This window comes from Cuculus canorus, chromosome 4, assembly GCF_017976375.1.
Source record: "Cuculus canorus isolate bCucCan1 chromosome 4, bCucCan1.pri, whole genome shotgun sequence".
In the NCBI taxonomy this organism is placed as follows: Eukaryota; Metazoa; Chordata; class Aves; order Cuculiformes; family Cuculidae; genus Cuculus; species Cuculus canorus.
The window spans coordinates 58,661,370-58,676,863 of record NC_071404.1 but is presented as its reverse complement, the minus strand read 5'-3'; the positions used below and the strand labels follow the sequence as shown (position 1 = coordinate 58,676,863).

At 40.3% G+C, this 15,494-nt stretch overlaps 1 protein-coding gene across 7 annotated transcripts in view; it reads right to left on the bottom strand.

Annotated features, from left to right (window-relative positions):
- TECRL (trans-2,3-enoyl-CoA reductase like) overlaps positions 1 to 15,494 on the bottom strand; it is a 63,299-nt gene that overhangs the window by 15,945 nt on the left and 31,860 nt on the right. For 6 of the 7 annotated variants that reach the window (XM_054065799.1, XM_054065798.1, XM_054065795.1 and 3 more), the window contains 3 exons: positions 13,373 to 13,417; positions 12,013 to 12,116; positions 1,018 to 1,133 (listed from right to left, as the gene is read on the bottom strand). In XM_054065799.1, the coding sequence (XP_053921774.1) occupies positions 1,018 to 1,133; positions 12,013 to 12,116; positions 13,373 to 13,417 (265 nt within the window). The remainder of the gene's footprint in view (positions 1 to 1,017; positions 1,134 to 12,012; positions 12,117 to 13,372; positions 13,418 to 15,494) is intronic. The other variant, XM_054065797.1, reaches the window with a different exon arrangement.

The following is a 15,494-nucleotide window of genomic DNA, read 5'->3' as shown; positions in this document are numbered from 1 at the left end:
ATCGATGAAGTCTGCTTTGTTTCTTCAAGAGTTCTTTGAAAGGCTTGGGAATGGCAGAGGCTGTTGACAGTCGTAAAAATCCAATACTTGGTTGGCTGTCCTTTCTTCATTGCTTTTTGGCACATTATTGAGTTCTAGCAGACTAAGCGGGTTGTGTTTCCTTGTGGTCAGCTCCTATTGTATTGTATAGAGGTGTTTAATTTTCCTTGTTAGCATTACTGTTCCAGTGACAGGGAGAAGCATCTATGTGGCATATGCTTATGTATGAGCTCCTCTGATTTACTGCTGCACTGCTAGTTAAAACCTGTGCTTTTTGCTCTTCTATAGAGGTGGCTGAGCTCTCAAGTTTTTTTGTCACTTAAGTGTTCCATTTCTTAAAAGTCATTCAGAACTCAAACATGTAGTGTATGGCCTTGGGGAACAATTACATTTTGAAGAGGTTAGTTTCAAAAATCAGATTGCCAGTTTTGAATTCCAATGGTGCCTCTTTGGGGTTTCTTACTTGTTCTTGACCTGACTTGAGACATGCAGACCTCTTGAAATTAATTCTTTTTGTGCCTAGGTGAGAGCTGGCATGGGGGTAGTTATCTTCTGTGCTTGATGTTGACGCTACTTGCATTATGAGTAGCAACGGACTGTAAAGAGGCTGTGAGAGGGACACCTGAAGTCTTGTCCTCTTTTCTCTTTCAAGTGTGACTTTGGGTTACTTTGGAGTTTATTATTTCACCCTCTGTTCAGGCTGTGTGTCTAGAGTGGAAACTATTTGGGTAATATACTACATCTCCCATTGTGACCAGGTGCAGGGACTGTTGCCACTGAAATCCCATGCTTTTCAGGCTTATAAGTGCTGCTAAAATGCCAAACCCTCTCTTGATAAGAACGGTCTGAAATTCCCACTGACTCTGAGACCAGGCCTGCTGCCTCGCAACCCCTGTAACCCCTCAGCCCTGGAAATGTAGTCTCCATCCCCCTGTCTCCCTGTCCTCCAGGGATATAGTTCATGCAAACGCCACTTACTGAACCACGGGGTGGCGGAAGTTCTTCGTACTTTCCACTTGATCATAAATAGTTGAGAGGCGAATGTAAAAGAGCAGATATATTAGAAGAGGCCCAGTGTATTCTGTTAGAAAAAACTAGAAATCAAGAAGACAACATCTGTATCAGAGTAGGAAATTTTACCAATAAAGACAGGAGAAAAATAGTACCCCTATCCACAACACCTATTCATCCTTCAAAAGTCATTTTGGTTTAATTTTGAGGACTTAAATGACACATGAGGGTTTTTTCCTGCTGTCTCTTTAGCAAAGGAGTACAATCCATCTAGATGATGACAGAGAGGGTTCTGTGCAGAACATTAAACCAGTCAGGAATGCTTTGTGAAAGGTGGTCATAATCAAAATTATGTCTTCTTTATACTTTTGGCTGTGTCATCAGATGCTTATTTAGAATCAAAATAGCACTGAAAATCAAGGCTTCAAAGCTAAAGACAGCTTGCTTTCTGCCAGTGTTTTTTGCAATTAAGCAATGCATTAGTTAAAAGCCAACTAAGCATGACAGAAACAAACATTGCTTTAAATACTGGTTACTAGCAGAATCATCTGAAAGGGAAGGATCATTGCTTGAAATTTAGTGATGGGTGGAAGACTAGGACCTGCCTGCCTGGTGTATAGTGGTTTGAAACTTCATCCAGTAACCAAGTTGTTGACAAGTCCTTTGTTCAGGACTCGCCCCTATGCAGGCATCAGCAGAAGTAGCCTGTGGTGGGAAGAGTGGACAAGAACGTCACTCTGTAAGACAGAAAAAAAAAATTTCCTCTCCCTGCTGTCACCCATGCCAGCCACAGAGTGCTGAGAGGATGTATGGGGGCAGGGAGAGAAGGCAGACTTATACTGCTGCCATGAGCTATACTCAGCTTTAGGTTCTGGCTATGGTTCTGCACAGCCTGCATTGCCTTTTCTCAGGGCTCACCCTTCAGCTGCGAACAGCTGGAGGAAGTAAAACTCAGAGCGATGTGAGGTCTGGATTTATCATCTGTCTTCTAGAATGAAATTCAGAATATAATGTAAATAGTGTAGTCCTACACTTTGGCCGCGACCAGCAAATCATATTTGAAGTGCATAGTACTGCTTAAGGGATAAATATTCGTAACTACTGGGCTGTTTGGCTTTAAGGTGGCGATTTGCACTGCTGTAGAATTATAATATATAAATACCTGTGGCTTAAGGAAGCAACACTGAATTTAGACTAGCTTTCTCAAAAGCAGTGTTCGGCAGGCAGTCAAAACAGTGGGCTGTTTTTCTAATTGCTCTTCAGAAGAGCTTTGAAATGGAAAGGTTTTCATGCCAAAATATTCTTTGGTTAGGTTTTCTTCATTTAGGACCCCCAGTACCATTTCTTTTCCTTTATTAGAGGGGGAAACTTATTGAAATTTCAGCCTTTCATAGCAAGATTGTCTCCAAAAGTGTGACTTAAGCATTCTCTTCCCAGGAAAGCCAAATTCTCTTCTGTTCCACATGACACCATGATTTCTGTGGTCCATTTAGACTCTGCATGATCCCAAGAGTAGTTGGGGCATGTGTGCGTATGAAAACATTTAATGAAGGAGTGTCTAAGAGCTCACATTATTGTGGTACACACCACAGCCAAGGCTTATTAGAGTTTTGTTCTAATAGCAGTCATATGGGTCTATTTCTAACTGTGAGCCCACTGTGTTGGGCATTCTGCAAACTCTGTAAGAGACAGCCTCTGCTATTAAATATAGGCAATGGTGGCACAGGAGACAGAGATGCAGATAATTTGGTCTGGGCAGGTCGCTGTAAGAACTTGGAATGAGCTGCTTTCTCCAGTGTAGATTTTTCTCTCAGCTATGAATTGCACCACAAAATATACCCTCAACCGTCAGCCATTATCAGCTGTTTGGTATGAGTATATTACAAAGTTGCCAGGAAAAGTTTGGCAGCAAGTTATGATCACTTGGCAGTGCACTCCGTACCCCCTGGCTGATTTCAGATGCTGAAAGAAGGAGGAAAACTTCAGGACTTAGTAAAATTCCAGTCTCTATTTAACAGCCCAAGCTACCAGCTACATGATAACTGTATCTCTATGAGTGAGTGAGGAGGTGATTTGATGTAGGAGGGAAGATGCAGAACCTCCCATAAAAGCAATTCAGAGAGGGAGCTGAGAGCACCTACAGCCACTCTTGAATGGGAGTTTGTGGAGGTGAGCAGCATCAGCATGCTCAGGTTTCTTTACAGGCTGAGGACAAGGTCCCATATTACCTGCGTGAGTCACATCTAATACAAAGCATTAATTGCTCATGCAGAGGCAGGCAGTCCAGGGTCAGCTGTGAGATTTGCAATCAAAGTAGGTATTGTCTGGCAGTCAGGACTGTATTTGCCTTTGTAATAACTGAGTCACACTCCTGGAACATTGTTAAGATCAGTAGCATTCTGTTTTAGGGGATGAGGTTCAATTTGCTGTAGTGTTTGGGGTTTTTTTTGTGGTTTGAATGAGTTTCAGCCTGTTTCACTCTGTTAAATCTCCCTTGCTGCAACCTCTGCTCTCCTTGTCTGGCCCACTTATTTTAAATTGATCAGAAATAAAAGTGAGTTCCGGAAAGGCAAGCAGAGAAACTGCTAAAAATCCCACAAGTTCAAGTGGGTGGAAGGGAAGGTAGTCTTAACACAAAATTGCAATTGATTCTAATCACTGGCAATCAAAGGCAAATACCATTAATTTATTATTGATTCTCAATGAATATATGCAATTAAGCCTACCTGCTATTTTGATACTCATCCTATAACTGACTAAGTGATCATTCTGGGGAGTTATTAGCTGTACTGAGGATCAGTTCAGCCTATCATTTTTACAGATGTTCAAAAAACCTATGAAATTACTAAGATACTAGTTCCTGCTGACATATCCGGCAAAAATAATAACCCTGAAAAAATAAAACCCTGAAAGTAATAACATCGTCACTTGCAGTTTCTGAACAAAGAAATACCATTTTGTAAAAACAAACAAAAAAAGTGATAATTTAAAACACAGAGCATTTTTCTTCTGTAGAAATGTAAAAAACATTTTTGAAATGTCAGCCTTTCATAGCAAGATTGTCTCCAGTGGTGGTGAGGCACTGGAGTATGTTGCCCAGAGAAGCTGTGAATGCCACATCCCTGGAAATGTTCAAAGCCAGGTTAGACTAGACTTTGAGCTGCCTGGTCTGGGGGAAGATGTCCCTGCGCATGGCAGAGGAGTAGGAAACAGTCATTAAGAGGCTTCCAACACAAACCATTCTATGATTATATACTTTATACCTCTTTTTCTCAATGGCTTAGGTAAAGTGCAGTTCTTGAATCAAACCTCTCACGGGCATGAGTTCTGTATGGGGTGCTAAACTCAAGGTTCTTTGACTGTCTCAGTTATCAGATCCTTGGGGATCTGCTTAAGTAATACCTAAGCTGAAAACATCTACTGCATAAGAACAAAACAGAAATCTGAAATATGTCAAAAGGTCCAAGGTAGGAATCTTCATCATCAACAGATGAGGAGACAAATGGGTAAACAATATAGATAATTTGCAAACCAGGAAGGCATCTTATATTGCATGAGCCAGATTGTACCTTCTTCTTTTATCTCTGTTCAGATGATCATACCAGTAACATCTTACTGAAGTGAGTAACATCCAGGTCAGGAATTATAATCAGAGGCTTTATTAGGCAGAGCAGAGGGTATATTTAGGGAAATATGAATGCAGCATAGGTGAAAGTGGCTCTTTAAAGTTGTTTGAGAGAATGTGAGGTGAATTTTCTGGCTGGTAGAGGCAGCTTGTGTAATGCCTGACATCATCCCAAGAAGTTTGCTACAGTGAATGGAAAGGTTTTTAATGTGAGTTAATAGTACCATATGCACTGGTTGGGAAAAGACAGAGAAGTACACAGGGAAACTATAAACAGAGGGCGTGGAGTGGGGGGAGTCTGGAAAAGTCCAACAGAATCTTTATAAATCAACAGCCTGTGGATTAGCAATCTTCCCATGAGGGCATCAGCTAATTCCTCTCTGTAATGTTTACAACATGCCCTTTCTGTAAGACCACACAACGCACTCTATCTTGTATCATGTTGCCATTTGGCACAGTCTCACATTATCTCATTTGTGACAAGCTGCAGAGCAGAGCTGAGAAAAGGGCATACAGCCTTTTCTACACTGATCCCTTCCTGCAGCTCTTTCCATGCCATGTAGGGGCAGTTTCCCAGTTCATCATTGCTGATTGTCATGTTTTCTCTTCTACTGCCAATGGGATGTCTGGATTCAAGCAGGGGAAGCGGAGGACATGGTATGAGGATAATACCTGCAGCCAGGACAATGACTTTGGGTCATCGCCTGAAACTCTTGGCACAGCAAGAGATACAAAATAGCTCAACCATATCCCAGGTAACTTTGATGGAAAAGCAGCTGCAATATATAAACTATCTGTTGGACAGAGCTTAGTTTCTCTGATAAATGTGAGACAAAGACGTTCGTTGCAGGTCTGAGCCAGCGTCAGACTGAGATATTATGTAGAGCAAAAAGAGAAGGATCTACTGATATCAGACAGACCATTAGAATGTGTGAGTGTACAGAGCGCAGATGAGTTTTCTGAGAAACCGAAGAGAAACAGACAGTTGAATCTCTACTCCAAGTCCAAAAATCACATTAAACTTAGCATCTAACTACCTCAGACAGCTCTTACACGCCCAACACTAACTGCTCTTGAGCTAATAATCAAGAGACATTATTAACTTCTGAACTAATTTCTACTTCATGTGCTTTGCTACCTTATTAAAGGCCATATAGCTACCTGGAGATGACAATGGAATAATTTTAGCAACATCTCTAAATCTTCACCTTTAAAAAATTTCTGTATTTTCATGTTTGCAAAAATCTGCAACAGCATCAGTTTTGCACCAGGCAGTACAATTCCTATGGGCTGCTTGAACAGTCAATGATTTTTGTTCTTGTTCTCATGGAACTGGCTAATCCATTTCAAAAAACTTGAACAGTGAATGCAGGGGCACCTGAAACTTCTCTTTTCTGGGCATATTTTGCATTGATTTGGTGTCTAGGAGTATTTCAGGCTTCAATATTTATTGTGAATACCAGAGATATGGATGGATTTGCTGTAGAATTTTATAGGCAAATTGCAGCTGACTCAGGCCAGCTTCAGGAGCTGGGGAGTGAACAGTGATGGATGTTGTCCATCCATGTTGTCTGTGCTGCCTCTGTGGGGAAAAGGAGGTGAAATCCTAGCTTCCTCCAGTTTCTTCTCCTAATGCTGAGCTGTCTGAAACCACAATTTGGCATTAGACCACTTAATACTCCATCAAGATTCTTCCCTGAGAGCATAAGCATATTTCTTGGTCAAAAAGGAAAATTGCTGCAAATTAACAACTGCTCTTATTTTACACACACTTATATGAGTGTTATATGTGTTTGCACCCATACATTTTCAGCAAAGTGCTCGAGTTCAGTTTGCAATCAAGCACCAATATGAGTTCAAATTTGATGTGAAAACTTTAGAGTGCTTTGACAGCATTTTTAAATCTACCATGCAATGTGAATATTTTTAACACGTATTTTTATCATCTGTTATGTAGATATCCAAACAAAATAGTGTTTTTTATACCTGGCTGTTATTAATAACTTTAATTAGCTTTTCCATAGTGCTTTTACCCTAGAAGCCTCCAAGCACTTTGCAAAGAGGAGAGTACTGTTATTTTCTAGCCACAGTCTGGAAACTGAGATATCAGTGACTTGTCAGGGTCACCTGAAAGGGTGGGCAAAGACTGACAAAGGGTCACCTGGTCCTCTCACACTGGTTCATTGCTGTTTCATTCTCCTTTCTATGCTCTCCTTACCTCCAGTATGGGGTTGGGCAACAATTCCCCATAAAAAAAATTTTGCCAGGCTTATATATTCTAGAGGGACTAAAGTGTCTCAAATTTGTGTAAGCTGACAAATTACCAACTTCCGTAGTTACTTAGGAAAGGGTCTGTACTCATCAGCACTACACATCAAGAAGCTCTTTGTTCCTCAATTAGCAGGGACAGTTTAAGCATAAGGTTGTGGATAACTGAACAAAACAGCATGTTCTGTTTATGTTTACTGAATTCTCTCTACCTTCTTTTGCATTAGAAGCAGTAAAAACTTAAGGGTATTTCTATAAACCCTTACGCACAGGTCCTTCAGCCTGTACTGCACTCAACAGCAACTAAAACATTCACCCCTCAGAATTAATTTTCCTAGTCGCTCCCTAACTCCTTTTTGGTGCCTGAAAAATTGACACATCTTATTACAAGAAGTGTCTGAGGAATCCCAATCAGCCAGCTGGGTAATTTCAGAGGTCTCCTCCTCCCTTATCAGTTGACTTCATGCTGCCAATGGGCAGTAACAAAGGGCCAAAAGTATATGTGGCCCAAGGAAAGGTACAAACAATAGAAAATCATGGAAAAAAAACAGGCAAACACAAGCTGTTCTCTGCTGATAACCCTGGGGGTTGAAAATTATTAGTCTTAATTAAATGAAAAATAAGACCAGTCTTGTATGCATAGTCTGCTTTTGCGAAAGGTTACAATATTTTGAAAGTTCGTAGCATATGACTGGGATCCGCTTGAGACTTGGCCAGCTGTGCTAAGATAGAACAACATTACCTGTGTGTTCAAGCAGAAGGCTACACCAAGTACAAACTGTTAGCTGTATAATGGAGGTGCTTTGCATTACAAATAATTGTAGTTTGAAAAGGTGCTGTAAACAGTGACTTCTTTTTTTTGAACTCATCTTGTGTGATCAAATTATGTATTGATCAAGAGGTTTAGCAATGAAAATCCATTTGGGCATTTCTCTCCCTTTGGCACTTTGTTGTAGTTGTTCTTAAGCCACCCACAGATTTACACAGAATAACGTGTTCTGTTTATTTGGCACTGCTGCTAAATTTTCCAGGTACCCACAATTCCCTGAAAGTCTTATTCAATTTGTAGGGTCCTATCCCAAAACTGTTCTTGAATTGGCTATAAAATATGAAAGCTCTGTTATTTATCCACTGAGAAATATATTCAGTGACATTGTCCACCGGTACATCCAATGGATCTTCAGTGTTCTCTCTTACCTTGATATCAAATTCCTTCCTAAGTAATGATCATATGAGTATCCTCACATTGATCTTCACTAATTTGCTGGAATTGACATCCCTTTCATTCCTTCAATTCCTTACATCCTGTCTTTTTTCTTCTGTTATAACTGTCTGTACTTCTACATCCCGCTGAGAGGTTATAAACATTTATTGAAGTCTTTTTTTCCATTCTCAAAGTAGGGAAAATATCTTAAGTTGTTCCCCATGGGAAGCCCAAAGCTGACCTTGGTATAGAGCAAGTGGAGAAACCGAGTCTGCAGCAGTTTTGCTCCCCGTTTTTCAAACCCATCAGTACTCATGAATTGCTTCGTATCACGCTCATTCCAAGACCTCGTGGGATTGTTCAGCATTTACAGGACCAACTGAGTGAGCTCTGCCAAGCCACAGTCAGACGAAACTGCTCCTCCCCTATTCACCACCCACCCACACCCACAGGACAGAAAAACCTGAGTACGTGTGCGCTGTGTGAGTAAGAGGAGAGAACCACGCTGATGAAAACACTGCCTCCTCTGCCAAGAGAACAGGCGCATCTCATTATTCAGTACAGCATGCACTTTCCCACTGTATACACTCACTATACATAACCACAAGGCTTCAAATACCTCTTGGCTTCTTATTCATTTTCCACAATGTCTGAGTGATAATTTTGCTTGCAGGGAACAGACCAATTAGTGAAAGCATGGATACTCAGATTTCAAAGTTGTTCTAGTCTTTAAATAAGTACGAGACACTCTCTTTAAATTTCTGAATCGAGAAAATATTTTTTTTAAATTGGAAAATTTGAAATTATTCCAGAAAAAATGATGTAAAATATAATCTTAAACCTATTAATTACTGTTCCATTTTTCAGCCAGTTCTGTTTTACACCAGCAGAAGTCTATTAAAGTGCCAGGTCAGATCAGAGAGAATCAACAGTTTTCTCTGTGTGGTTATTTGTTTGAATCACAGAGCTGTGTGGAATCAGTCATGTAGGGAGGGTATGAGGGGGATAGTACAAACACAGAGAAAAAAAACTGCATAACCTAAGGAACTATAATCTAAGCAAATGGAGCAGTTCTGGTGCCAGCCTCAGTATTTTAAGGCCCCAGGAGTCAAAGTATTTAAGCAATCTCTAATTTTAAATCACAGTTACAAAAAATATTTACTAAAGTACTGTATTTCAGGGTTAATCTTATGAAATTCACAGACCTGGAGGCAAAATATATTTTTCATAATTCTGTGCTGTTTTCTCAGTTTTATTTTGATCCTTCTGGTAGCCGGCTTGGGTAGCAACTAGACAAGAGAAGCTGGTAAAACAGAAATTGTCGTCACTGCTGAAATGAGGAAAGCTTTAACATAAGTCTGAATTTGAGCAAGAGGAATGGTTTTCTTTTTCCTTTTGACTACAGAAGCAGTATACATTCTTAATGGTTCAATGCCAGCCATGTTTCAAAAAGTCACATGCCACACTGCAATATGTAAAAAGAGGTCTCTGTCAAACATCCCTATGCCCCAGATTGGACAGACATTGGAAATAAAACCCATAACTCCAGTGGTGGGAACTTTAAACACTTCTTATCAAGGGGTATGCGAGAATGGGAGCTCTAGGCACAGTAAAAAGAGCAGTTAAGCTATAGATTCTGTGTACAAATGCATTCTTGATTGCCATTGTTAGAATAGAATCTTTTATGATTTTTTTCTTTATTGCTGTAGACTATATATAATATAAAAATCTCTTGACTTTTTAAATTATGTGGCTAAAAAGACAGTTTCTCCCACTGAGAATGGAGACAATTTAGCACATGGAACAAAATGGGATAAGATTAATATTCACAAACTTGTGGACTCAAATTTCTGCACACACAGATTAAATCATAAAAAAGCCTCTGCCTGCAGTATCAACGCCTAGTCATAACTGTACTATTTATCATGGGATATTAAGCTTTAGTTATGTTACTATTTAGGCTACATAAACCACCAGGAAAAGAGACAATAAATAAAGTTCTTGCAAATTACCTAGTTGCAGTAAACAGAGGCTGCACTGCTTGCAATTTTGCTTTGCAAAGCAATGTCATGGTTGAAAGGTGGTGGAATGGCTTGAGGAAGAGAGAGAACACCAACTAGCATTAATGAGCGTGGCCCCAGCAGGCGGTTAATCATCACAGGAATTAGTGGGGTGCAGCCTCAGCCTTGGCAAACTCACAGACCTCTACTGAAATGGACAAGTCACAGAGTGTAAACTTCTCTAACTCCACTGAAATAAACTGCTTGTCACAACTTGGGAATTTGGGTCCTGTTGTCAGAACTGAGAAGGGTACATATAGGTCATGTTCTTGTTCTTAGAAGCCCAAACCTGATAGAGTTTGTGCTGCTGGGGGCTATCTGCTTCCCTGGAGAGACAGAAATGCATGTGAGCTTGAGCACTTGAGATGGATATGTAACCTTACAGTGCTGATCCAGATTACTCTTCCTAAATTCAAAGGCAATTCCAACAGTAACATCCACCTTGAGTGTACTGTTTAACAGATAAGGAGCTGTAAAATAGAATGTCCATTCTAAGTATCTTGTGTTCATTCCTCCTAGGCCATAGTGGCCCACTGGAAAGGGGAAACAATATTATCATCTGCAAGCTGCTTACAGACCTGAGACTTACAAGCTCCATCCATAGGATGGACAGCCAAGGAAGGACAGGGGCTTGTCAGTGGGTCTTGTGGTCACTCCCTGTGAATACAGTGGGATCTGTTGGCTCCCTGAGATGAGGATCTAATAATTTGGCCTACAGCCACAACGCCAGTAAGCAAAAACTCGCTTTCTTTGTTAAAGGAATTGCAAGCAACTGTTTGCTTTCCACTACTATTAATTATCTCATCGTGGCATTTATGCCTTTTACAAAGGTGTAGTTCTGTCCCACTCATGTTCATCAGTGTCAAAATTGTGGATCTTATTACCAACATACAGATATGGGTTGTGTGTTACTCCAGCTAACGTGCTACATGCAAACTACAGAAAAATCTAGGTCAATCTACTAGTGAGACTACTTTCAGCTCCACCATCTATGCCTGCTGGAGGACATTGGAAAGGTCTCATCTCCCATTCATTCACTGTCCTTTCACACTTTTCCTCTGTGTTCTGTCTTTCAGCTGTGAGAGAATTCAATCTTTCGCTTCCTTCTTGCACAGATAAGCCTGTAATGTTAGAGTTCCCTACAACCCCATTTCAGTGGAACATGCTGCCTCTCTCCCACCACCTTGACCTTCCTACAGCTGCTTACAGGAAAATAACTGAAGTTAAACTGGGAACAGAAGTAAAAACAGACTGTGGTTCTACCTGCAGCATAAGAACAGGTACTGTTGATCGTGGTGAACACTTTTGTTTTACAAAGAGACTTTTGTGACTCCTGAGACTAGCCAGGCATCTTCTGTCTGGAATCCTTGGCCTCACTACTCTCAGAACTGTTTTTTGAGTGGACAAAAAGTAAAACAATCCCATCCAATTATTTTCCTGCATTAGAAACATAATTACCAGAAATCTATGTCCATTTTTTATACCCTTCCACTCTCAAACATGAGGAGTCTTGCAGCAGATTAATGTATTTGGCTACAGATCCTGAACAGGCATGTGAACCATAGATAAGCTAAAACTGTTTTTAAGGGGTTTTTTTTCCCTCAGGTAATATTGTTATGTGCAGCTTCTAAACTTTAACTGGATGTCGGAGTTAGCACATTAATAAACTTCTGTTTTGAGTGCTGATAAAGTAAGTACACCATTTGACATACAGAAGAACAGGCTGAGGAAGTTGGAGTAATGTAATGATAAAACATATTGTACATTAGGATGTATCATGTTGATCGTTATAAAGACATACTTACTGTGGTCCAACCGACCTGCTGACCCAGGTCTGTGAAATATAGTGTAATGATGGAAGAAACAGCAAGGCTTTGAATGTTAATGGAATCTTTCAAATAGGGCCCATCTGTAATGTCAAAAAAGGGAGAGGGGGTGGCATGAACAACAGGCATCCTCTCAGAGGCTCAGCATAACATGGAGGCTGCCCTGCTAGTGGTCAACGTTTAGGCTCAACTTGTATTCTGATTTGCTTTGGTGACTTAGTACTTGCTAATAAGTTAGCAACTTAGAGCGTTTCTATGACAGTTTCTCATTTTAAGAAAAGCATTAGGCTGACATGACACTGTGTGGCAATGCACAGTTACAATGCTATCTCTGTTAATCTACAGCATTAGAAACACACCATGTAATCAGACAGGCAATTTCATAGGCAACTTTTTGTTCTGTCTTGCAAGACTAATGGGAAAGTCAATGTCATGCAGTGTCTCCCTCACTGATATCTTTTGCTGAAATGTTTGCATTCACAGACTATTTTACAATAGGTGACACTGTCATGATGAACGGAACTTCTTGGGCAAAGGCCTACAGTCCAGGATTTCTTTGTAAGCTGTCCAATCCAGGCAGACCAGATGTATCTGATCATTACATAACTTTTCACAGTATTCTGCAGCATCTGCTTCTAGTCTGGATTTTCTGAGAGTGTATGAGCAGACACATAAAATGGCAACACACGATTTTCTTTTTTTTATAGAGTCAGTGAGCTGGATATTAGGAAATCTCAACAGCTACTAGCATGAGATGTTGCCATGGCTGCAACACTTCTTTTTACTTTTCCACTTTCTATGTTGCATCTCCCTTTCAATATGTTTGTTGACTGTTTAAGTCATGAGGGGGCTAAATTCTACCAGGTGCTGAGCCCTCATTTGATAGGTCTCTGCAGTGCTGTGAGTCTGCAGACCAAATGCCACCCAGCCCATGGCAGCTTCTTCTCCTACTGCCATGTCCACCAAAAACTAGTGTACTGGCATAAAAAAGGAGTCTGCCTCCTGCAGCCAGCTGCATCTTCTGATGAGGCTGTGAGCAAGCATTAAAATAGATAATGCAGTCAGCAAGGGAAGAGAAAGAATGTTTTTTATACTGCTTTGTCTTCATTTTTTGATCATATACTATATTCTGAAACATTTTTACTCTGTAGTTATGAAAACCATTAGATTCCTTTATTAATGAGAAAGATAATAAGTTAATCATTTATATCAATTAATGAAAAAAATGCTAACAGTTCATCCAATAACACATGCATAATGAACAATACCATTACGAGGAGAACTTGCTAGAGGATTAGTAAAATGTTAGGTGGGTGTATTCAACCGTATGAATACTTACTGCGTTCTAGTTGCAGGCCAACACGGGAAGGGTACCACTGGGGACCTGTTCAAATCACAAGGCATGACAATTAATTTCATGGTGGAGGATCTACATTTCTCTTCCTCCTAGTATTCTTTTTAGTTGATAGCTACAAATGTGAGATTAAAAAAAATCTTTCAGTCTCAGCTGTACAAAAGAACACAAGGGAGCTAGGACAAGCACATAATACACACATTAAAGCATAAATCCCCTTTCCCCACTTGAGTGGCTGAATCAACACACTAAAAATGGGCATGTACATGCACCACTGTGAAGTATAAAGGGGACCCTATTTATTGCTATATTTGCCAAAGCTCTATGCTAAATGTTTCCTTTTCGCCTTTCCCTCCAAAATTATGCTTATTTACAGTCTGGTCCAAAGGGTTATTTTTTTTTTCCACTTAGTAATATAAAACCTGAGTAGGGAGGTGCAGCTAAGCTAAGTAGTGCTTAATCATGGATTAATCAGGCAAATAGATACACAAATAGCAGACGCACCCACATAGTTAGTACTGAGTTATCTATGATTTCCATGATAACCATCAACTTAAGGATGTTCCCCAGAAGCATATTTTTAAATTATCTAGCTGAAAATGCAAAACAGTAGTTGGCAGTTGTGGTTAGGTGTTCTTCGATAATTTGAGGCTGAAATCAACCAGTTTGTTCAAAAGGATACATCTGCATTTGTTGCTCTCACTGTCAGGGCAAGCAGGTATTCGCCACAGAAAGACTGCAGAAAAGATTGTGACTGTTCAAACTGTTATCTTGTCCAGCCTGTACGTATAGTGCCTGTATGCAGAAAGCTGTGCTGGTTGAATGAACAACAAAAGTACTCATCCTTGCATCACAAAGACACATAGCTTAGCCCACATACACACTTTAGTTTGCTATTGAAGCTTTTTAGGAATGACCTGGAGCAGCCCAGGGAGACCTTACACAGCCCGTGGTGCTGACTGAGATGTAGGGGCAGCAAAGTCTGGCAGATGAAAGCAAGGGAACAGCTGCACTATCAACACTCCCAGCCATTCCTACTGCATTTGTCTTTATCTCCTCTGACACACCTTAGAATACTTGATAACTTGAGATTTTCTTTGTCTTTTCAGTTCAAAATGTGGGTAAAATTATTCAAACATAACTATGGTTTTCTTTAGACCTATCCTACAATTGTTATTATTCCTGTATTTATGATACCAGCATTGCTATACCTTAAAGAAATGTTAAAAAAAATTCTTCACAAAGCCTGTGATCAAAGGTGGGAACATTTATCCCAAGAAGCTGTGGGATCTGGTGAGTCAGGTCTCAGCTGAAGAGTACCCTGAGCAATCTTACAGGACTCAAAGGCAGACCCTGCTCTGAGCAGCAGCCTGGACCAGATAAACTCTAGAGTTTTCTTCTACCTTAACTGTACTTCAGGATGATCAGGAAAAATTGTTCACCCCACCAGCTGCCAGCAGGAGCAGAAGAGGATCTGTATATAATGTGTACAGGCATTAGATGAACCCATCAAATGGGGTTAATAGCAGGAGGTAAACCATGCATCAAGTAAGTTGCAAACATTTTGTTCACCGTATCGCAACAATCCATGGCTATTAAAGATAACAAAAGAAAGATAGAGAAGGAGCAGCTATCTGACTTGTCAAGAAAGATATGATTTGCTCCAGGACAGCAGATATCAATAGTTATTTGGGAGCCTGAATTGCAATATATTTGTGTTAAACTGGAATCTACTTCCTCCACGCTCTCCATATTACAGTATGTTTCAATAAAGGCCAATTTACCTGATCCTGTGGCAATGTGCTTTTAGGTATGGCTCATAATCATCACAAGGGCATACAGAGGTTGTACATTTAAGTACGTCATCCCACATTTCCAGTCCTTTAGCCTCAGCACACTATTATGTTCTAACATGCTGAAAGATTTAGACAGATGGAAACATGCCTTTGCTGCTGCTTGCCTGCAGTGACCTTGTTATCACACCACTGTGTCACTAGTTCCCAGACCAGCCTTGGAGTGCTGTGCATATTTTGCTGGAGAGATGTGGGATGTTCCTGGGATGTTCTTTCACAGCTCTTGCTAGTGTTTGTGTGCCTGTGTGTGTGTA